Consider the following 8,547-nt stretch of genomic DNA (forward strand, 5'->3'; position numbering starts at 1 on the left):
TTAGGTGAGATTAGACTTTCTTTCTGATAATGATAAACTCCTTGCAAGTACAAGGCAGCCATGTATGTTGACTTTTAAGAGTCAATCAGTTCGTCTTCTATCAACTTTATTCAAATTGGCTCCTCTTCTCACTGGCGATTCATCGGAAATTCAAATGATGAACAGGAGGAGTGTTCTTCGTTTGAACTTGAAATTAAAACATGAAATTCAATGCTTTTTAGATCACGATTCCTTCATGAAATGTGCTTGAAATCATCATTAGAACACTCGACAATCGTTCTCATAACCTGAAATTCCTTTAATCAGTTCAATTAAATTGTTGACCGAATGATTCTAAAGGTTGACTTCAGATTTGAGAGCTCATACATGTTTCTCAATTCGATTTGAAGGTGCAAATAGTTGAAATATGTATCCAGCAACTCAATTCATTGATTAATTTCACTAATTAACACCTAGGTGGATCCAGAGACCTCGAAGTGTTTCAGTTATGCTTTCTGATGAACAATTCGCATTTGCACCAAATTAGTTGATATTTATCAAATATGAATATGAACGAGAGTTTGATGTTGTTGTTGAATCATGAAGCTTCACTCAATTTGTTCATAGAGACAAAAAGATCATGCCATTTGATGAGTTTTAAACCCAAATCATCCCAATGTTTTTATTATTTATCCCAAATCATTCCGTATTATGTAAGTTTATAACTCACGTGACTTGCACATGTTGTATACTAACAGAGGAATGAAACGGAAGTTACCACAGGGACTATTTTGGGACTTTTAAATGCAATTAAGGATGACTAGTGCAGTTTATATAACACAGGGATGATTTGGGATAAATAATAAAAACACAGGGACGATTTGAGCAATTTTGTCTTGTTTTTATGTCTACAAAATAGCTTAATCATGTCTGCAACACTTTGAAACATATTTCTAAGTTTGCGAGTTTGTAGACATACAAAAAATATTATTTTATCTTATGTCTTCAAAAAACAAATAGTCTACACTAAAAATGTTTGCAGACATAACACATACTCCCTCCGTTCTAATTTAGTCATCCTCAGACAAAAAACACAGAGTTTAACAAATGGTCATAAAAGTACTGTACTTTCTGTTATTTTCTAGTTTTAACCTTACATTTTTTTTCTTTAATCCTATCCACATACATTAAGGGCATAATATAATTTAATCTTCTTATTGTTTTCTATTTATATAAGTGAACAATCAATTCAAAATCTCCTAAATGAAATACTAGACGAAAAAATTAGGGATGAAAAGAATAATAAAATCAGTTCGATGCTTTGAATGGATCGCGGGAAGAATTCGTAATCTCAAAATGGATTGGCACTTTTGGCTCACTAGTCCAAACTCATATGGAGTGTTGTAGGCGATGTATATATATTGCTGCTAACTCTGCAGCTTTGATTCACATCTACTTGCATGCTTTCTATGTAATTTAGTTTGGCTATTGAGCTGTTGTGTTACTTCATGACCATATTAGGCATTTCAGTACTCATGTATCTTCTTGATTGATATTTATAAAATTATTTTGCTTTTCAAAAAAAAAAAAACAAAAAAACAAAACGCACCTTAATCATTCGGTATAAATTCTATATAAACCGAAGTAAGAAATTTAAACCACTTTGACTAATAATTTGACCAATTTAAACCAAGGACCAATTTTGACAAAATTATAAAATCCAACACCTGTGAAATGAAATTATCCCTTACATATTTTAAAGTTTTGGAATCACATTCACCCAACACAAACAAATGAACGATCACACCAAAATACACACACACCATCATAGTATCATCATCGTATCATAATCATGGCTTGTCACCATCATCAATCAAACACCAAACCCAGTTGTAATTCACTCACACAATTCTAATTCTTACTTAAAGTTCACACCTTTTTAATCACTTATAATTCGTATAAACAATAATAATAAGAACAACCATGACGGTGCCGGAAAGTCAACATCGACAACAACGACAACCACCACAGCGCCACCGCAATATTCCGACAGAAACAATTCCGACCCGAATTCCACTTCGGGTACTGCTCCGAGTAGCGTCAGTAGCTTGTGGGATACAATTCGGGTGGGCGTTACAATTATCATTATTAACACCATATGTTCAAGAATTGGGTATACCACACGCATGGTCAAGTATAATATGGCTTTGTGGGCCCTTATCTGGGTTTTTTGTTCAACCTTTAGCTGGGCATATGAGTGATCGATCTACGAGTAAATATGGTCGAAGAAGACCGTTTATAGTTGTCGGTTGTGGTTCGATAATTTTGTCGGTTTTATTGATTGGTTTTGCGGCGGATATTGGTGGGTTGTTAGGTGATGGTGAGAAGAAAACAAGAGCAATTGCTGTTTTTGTGATTGGGTTTTGGTTTCTTGATATGGCTAATAATGCTACTCAAGGTCCTTGTAGAGCTCTTCTTGCTGATCTTACTGGTAATTTTGTTTAATTTAATTTAATTTAATTCAATTTAATTTAATTCAATTTAATTTGTTTGTTGTTTTAATCAGTGGTTAATTTTGCTTTTTTGGGGTGGTTTTGTTTGGTGGCAACTCTTTAATTGGGGTGAATTGGAATTTAGTTACTCTACCATTTAGGGTTGAGTGATTTAAAGTTTATAGATCATTAGTAAGGTTAAGTGATAACGAAATTGATTTTTTATATGAATGTTAAGTTATGTGTGTATGTAGTAGTACTACTAGTATATATGTATTCAAGTTGGAGTATTTTGATGTATACTAAAATCGGATTTTGACCAACTTTGACTTAATTTTGACCCATTGACCAGCAGTAAACGATTAATTAGATGGATTTTGGAAAATCTAATTGGTGTGCTTCTAAAAGGGGATTGATCGGATTTTTACAACCATGGATATGGTTGGTTTCCCAAATGCCCGTGTAAATGCGCAAACATGATTTGATGGGAATTGGAAGCTTGTTGAGAGTTGAGACTACGGGTTGAAATAAGTCAATAACATCAAGTCTAAATTAGCTTATTTGAGGCATATGCTTTTTTAGCCAACCTCGTATTGCATACTTCGAAATTTTATATGTAAGAGATGGCCTATTTATGTTAAATGGTCTATTGAAAAGTATATTATATTACTATCGGTATGAACTGTGGGATTGGGTTTTGTAGTAGTTGTTGTTGTTGTATCGGTATGAACTGAGCATGGTCTCATGTTCATGGTTGATATGTTTGCAAGTAAGAACTTATTTTTTTCTTGGTAAGTAACATGATGCGCACATGGTTGTAAAAGTCGACTAAGTAGTCCCCGACTTGTCAGGATGTTTGAATTAGTCCATCCCGACTAGGCCAAATCGGTCAAAAGTCGCCGGTCAATGCGGGTCAACATCGGTTCACAGGTTGAAATCGGTACAAATTCGCATTTAGTCGGTCAAAATCGGCCAATGGTCTACTTAGGCAAAAGTTGGTAAGAATCGGTCAAAGATGGTCTAACGTTCAAAAACAGTCAAAGTTGGTCAACGTTCGACCAGTCTCCGAATTGACCGACTAGTTCCCGGTTAGCTACGTTTACAAACTTAAGCGCGCGGTAGTAGCTAGATACATCTTATGCTTGTAAATTTAACAAAATGACTTGTTGGTCTAGAACATGCTAAAAGACACAGTTTTAGTCTAGACTAATATGTTAAGCTTAGGCTGACAGAATATTTGGTGTATCCAATTAATCTAATCTTATTATGTCATTAAGGACCATCCAGATAAATAATTGAATGTCTTTTGGTCCCCAAAACCTTTGGATCCTTATGTGGGCCATACCCGTTGTGAAGAGATAGTGACAATAATTCGTTAGCTTACATTAATTTACATCAAAGGAACAGGACGTGGGTCCGTTACGTACTACATGCTTTCATTATATTCTAGATCTTAAATTTGGATATCACGGACACCGTTCACCCATGAGTCAAGGTCATAGTACTCTCTATCTTGCACCTGTTGTTTTCTTTTTTAATTTCTACTATGCGGCGTAAAGACATTTTAATGATCAAAATACTAATACGTAAATAGAATTATATTAATGCAAACAGTCAACTTGAAGAAGCTAACTCTAACATTGTTAAGTTTACAATTTTTCCCATTTACAAATTCTGTTAATCTGGTTGATGTTGAGAAAATGAGGATGCAGATTTTGATATGTCACCTGCTAATGTGTTTACTATTCTCTTATAATTTTGTTTGTTCATTATTTACAATTTATTGAGAGTTAATATAAATATATAAATTCTAATTATTAAAGATGGTAAATAGGCAGGTCTCTAGGATCGGATAATGGTCCATGTGTGCGGGTCAAAATTGGTCACATTTTTAATATTTTTTCACTTTGACTCTGTGAGTTATAGATGAATTGGTTTAGGTTGACTCAAATTGGACCATAAGTCCACCATATTTTTAGCCATACACCACTAAATATGCTATAAAGCATTGTACTTTACAACACTTAATGCACATTTAGTGGTGTATGACTAAAAATGGTGTTGTAAGGATCATCACAGTTGAAGTTTATTTTAGGTTAAGAACATAAACATCATAATTAATGCTAACACTTCTATATATTTCATGTTTGATAAGAAAGATATATTAACTGTTGAAGATATACCTCTATAACTATAACTATAATGTATTATTTTTAAATAACTATTAAAATATGTGTTGCAATATGCATCATCAAAATGTAAGATGTTCAGAAATATTAACTTTTAATCCAAATTTAGTATTGGAATTTTAGCTCTTTATTTTTATAATGTGTGATCATAATAGAGTTTCTTAATATGATATACTTCTCCATCGGCATTTATAACTTTAACTAACTTTAAAATAAAAAATAAAAAATGCAATAACTTTGACATCATATCATTTTTATTAACCATACCTCCATAATAATTTCAGGATTCTTGACAACATATCAAACAGAATGGCTGTACATATATTCTATGTATATTTAATGGAGAGAATGATTTATATATCTATTTTTTTAGTAATTAACCTAGAGCTCCGTAGTTGATTACTAGTGTGTAGAGATGGAAACTTCGACTCGTTTACTTATATATGGATCGGTGTGGGTTCTCTTAATGGGTCAAACTGGTTAAATGAAACAGGGGCCAGAAGTCGCCCATGTCCCAAAGTGTCTTTTTATGTATAAAACCACAAATTGTATCTTTTTTCAATAAATTGTATCATTCATTATAAACTTAATGTAATATCCATAATCATATTTTACTCGATAATTATACGTGAAACACAAATTATGTCAGTGGAACTCATTCAACCACTACCAAAAATTCTAGGTTTGATCTAAAGTATGTTTGACCCGTTACCCAACCTGTTTTGACATATAAATTTACCAACTTTATCTTTTTTCAGGAAAAGATCACCGAAGAACTCGAGTCGCAAATGCATATTTCTCTCTGTTTATGGCAGTTGGAAATGTTCTCGGTTACGCAACCGGAGCTTATAGCAGTTGGTACAAGATTTTTCCGTTTACCTTAAACTCTTCATGTGACATCAATTGTGCCAACCTTAAAGCTGCGTTCCTTCTCGATGTTATTTTCATCATGTGTACTACATACATAAGTGTCACTGCAATTCACGAGCAACCGATAACGTCGGTTCAAGATCCACTCGTTGAAGAATCAAGCCATGAACAAGAAGCGTTTTTCTGGGAAATGTTTGGAACGTTTAAATACCTTCCGGGGCCCGTTTGGTTGATCTTGTTTGTCACTTCTTTGACGTGGATCGGATGGTTTCCGTTTATTCTATTTGATACCGATTGGATGGGTCGAGAAATATACGGTGGCGACCCGAATGGTGATTTGAAATATAGTGATGGAGTTAGAATGGGTGCGTTTGGGCTTATGTTGAATTCGGTTATACTTGGTATAACTTCGGTGTTTATGGAGAATCTTTGTAGAAAATGGGGATCGGGTTTCATATGGGGGATTTCAAATATTATTATGTTTCTTTGTTTTCTTGCGATGCTTGTACTTTCGTTTGTGGCAAGCAAAACCGATTATGGAGTTGACGGTGTTCCTCCAAACGGAATCGTGATTGCTGCGCTCGTTATTTTTGCAATTCTCGGCATGCCGTTAGCTGTAAGCTGATCCAACTTTGCTAATACTGTTATTATCTGATGTCTGTTTGAAGAAAATACTGGCTTTAAAGAAACCTTAATTGTGCATTAAGTACTTGTACTATACTGTACAAGTACCTAATGCACAATTGTGGTGGATTTATCAATTTTGATGGTGGAAATATCATCGTCAATAAGTGAATGTTAAATTTTGCTAAAAAGGCGTACTAAATCAAAAGCTCGATGTAGGCAAGACAAATTTACCTTTTTTGTTCAAAAAATTAAACTTTTTCTCTTTTTTATTATTAAAATTTACCTTATACTCCTTAAAACGTGCAAATGATCTTGCATTCCCTATATAGATCTTTTTTAACTGCTGTTACATTTTTTTGGAATTTGTGGTTGATATTTATAACCACTTTTAATATTTTGTTTAAATTGATTATTGGTGTTGAGGTTAGTTTTGTAATGTTCTGTTTGTGGCCTTGTAAGAATTACTTTACTTTATATTTAATTCTTTTATGTTAATATCATGCAGGTTACATATAGTGTGCCATATGCATTAATATCGTCACGCATCGAGTCACTCGGACTTGGCCAAGGTGGGTACCCAAATTATTTTACGGGTTTCGTTTAGTTCTTATGTAAAAAACGGCAAGTTACTAAAAACGTATGCTCCGTTGCAGGGTTGTCAATGGGTGTTCTAAACGTGTCGATTGTGCTCCCACAGGTATGTACCCGTTTATTAAGTCCTGTTAGCGTTTAAACAGTTTCGTGTCGTTTTTTTACCCCTTTTTCGGTAGTCCAAGGAATGATTTACTCTCAAAAAATCCACATACCCCAAATTCATATATTACATAATATTTGCTAGACGGAAAAATGTGTGCAAGACAATGGGTAAAAAATCAATTTTTTACCCCTTTTTACCATTTTATTTGCTAGACGAGGATAAATAGGTGTGTCAGACAACGGGTAAAAATTGGTAAATGGCTGACCCTAAGCATTTCTTTCTCCAGTTAAGTAAGTATCGAAAGTTCATGAAATCAACTTAAATAACTAACAAATCGTAACCAATATTGCCGCTAAAATGAATATAAAACATATATAAGATAGGCAATATCATCTGTAGTAATAGGCGATATCATCTGTAGTAATTATATTTGCTGCAGTATGTTATCACATCTTATTACCATTCAAAATCTGAATTTTAACAGCGTATACTTTCGAGGGTTTATTTATTTATTTATTTATTTTTTTTTTACAAAATTACGCGGTTGGTCCCTGACGTTTGTCCAAATTTGCATGATAGTCATTTATCTTATTTTTTACGTGGTTGGTCACCCATGTTTGCACTAGTAACGTGGTTGGCCCCTCAACCTAACGACCCGTTAACTTTTTGTGATTGAATGTGTTGGTTTGGATCATATGATAGGTGGTGGTGTCGCTTGGGAGTGGGCCATGGGACTCGTTGTTTGGTGGTGGCAACTCACCAGCGTTTGCAATAGCAGCCGTTGCAGCCTTTGCAAGTGGACTTGTAGCCATATTGGCTATTCCAAGAACTAGGCCTACTACCGAAAAATCCAAAATTCGACAATGAGAACAATGTATTTTTTTTGATCAGTGGGTGAACAAGTATTGTTGTTGTATTATCTTTTTGTTTCTTTTTTTTTTATAATAATAATAATATATAAATATATAATATATTTAATTGTAACATGGAGTCTACTGCAAACAAATGGTCAAGATTTTGTGTATAGCACTTGTTAGTTACTAAGAATAAGTTTTCATTTATACATATGTCGCACACAAAACATACTAAACTCGACTAATGTACTTTGATCAAGAATTGTAGTCGCGTTATACTGTGCGCGTTCAGAGTTGAAGAACTTGGTATAACTCTGCGATTACTCGGCTCCAACCTATGGTCCGATACGATGTAACTCGGTCAACCTATGGTCTGATACGATGTAATTCGGTAACTCAGTCAACCTATTGTCTGGTACGATGTAACTCGGTGATTAATCGAGATTTACTTGGCAATTACTCTGAAGTTCCGACCAATTACTTCTCGATTAGCAATTTTTGCAATATTGACATTCAAGTTGGTTGACATTACATCCTATGTACTAAAAGAGCTGAAAAATTGCGTCCTTTTGTGTGTTAAGAGTTGTATCATATGAAAAACTAATCGTTTGAAATATATCATTTTTTGGCATGAGATCTTAATATAAATAGTTTTAGTTAAGACTAAAAACATATCTTAACTCAGCTGGTCAAGAGCTTAAGCAATCATTATGTACGGCATTCAAGTTCCAATCATGTGTTCTTTTTTCCACTTCATAATACTTTTAAGGTATTCTAAATTAATAATAATAATAATAATAATAATAATAATAATAATAATAATAATAATAATAATAATA

At 33.6% G+C, this 8,547-nt stretch overlaps 1 protein-coding gene across 1 annotated transcript; it reads left to right on the top strand.

The window, feature by feature from the left end:
- The first annotated feature begins 1,798 nt into the window (after positions 1–1,798).
- Positions 1,799–8,091, top strand: LOC139872010 (sucrose transport protein SUC4-like). Its single transcript, XM_071859795.1, has 5 exons — positions 1,799–2,470; positions 5,419–6,146; positions 6,663–6,726; positions 6,811–6,854; positions 7,557–8,091. Exons 1-5 carry the CDS (start codon positions 1,963–1,965, stop codon positions 7,719–7,721), a joined length of 1,509 nt encoding a protein of 502 aa, XP_071715896.1. The 5' UTR covers positions 1,799–1,962; the 3' UTR covers positions 7,722–8,091.
- Positions 8,092–8,547: the final 456 nt, after the last annotated feature.

This window comes from Rutidosis leptorrhynchoides, chromosome 10 (assembly GCF_046630445.1).
Source record: "Rutidosis leptorrhynchoides isolate AG116_Rl617_1_P2 chromosome 10, CSIRO_AGI_Rlap_v1, whole genome shotgun sequence".
NCBI lineage: Eukaryota > Viridiplantae > Streptophyta > Magnoliopsida > Asterales > Asteraceae > Rutidosis > Rutidosis leptorrhynchoides.

Bases quoted from the DNA above. Each gene is read 5' to 3' on its own strand.
- LOC139872010 (XM_071859795.1), top strand. From the start codon at position 1,963: ATGACGGTGCCGGAAAGTCAACATCGACAACAACGACAACCACCACAG. The intron at 6,147-6,662 runs GTAAGCTGATCC...AATATCATGCAG, and splicing joins TTCTCGGCATGCCGTTAGCT to GTTACATATAGTGTGCCATA. The intron at 6,727-6,810 runs GTGGGTACCCAA...GCTCCGTTGCAG, and splicing joins GTCACTCGGACTTGGCCAAG to GGTTGTCAATGGGTGTTCTA.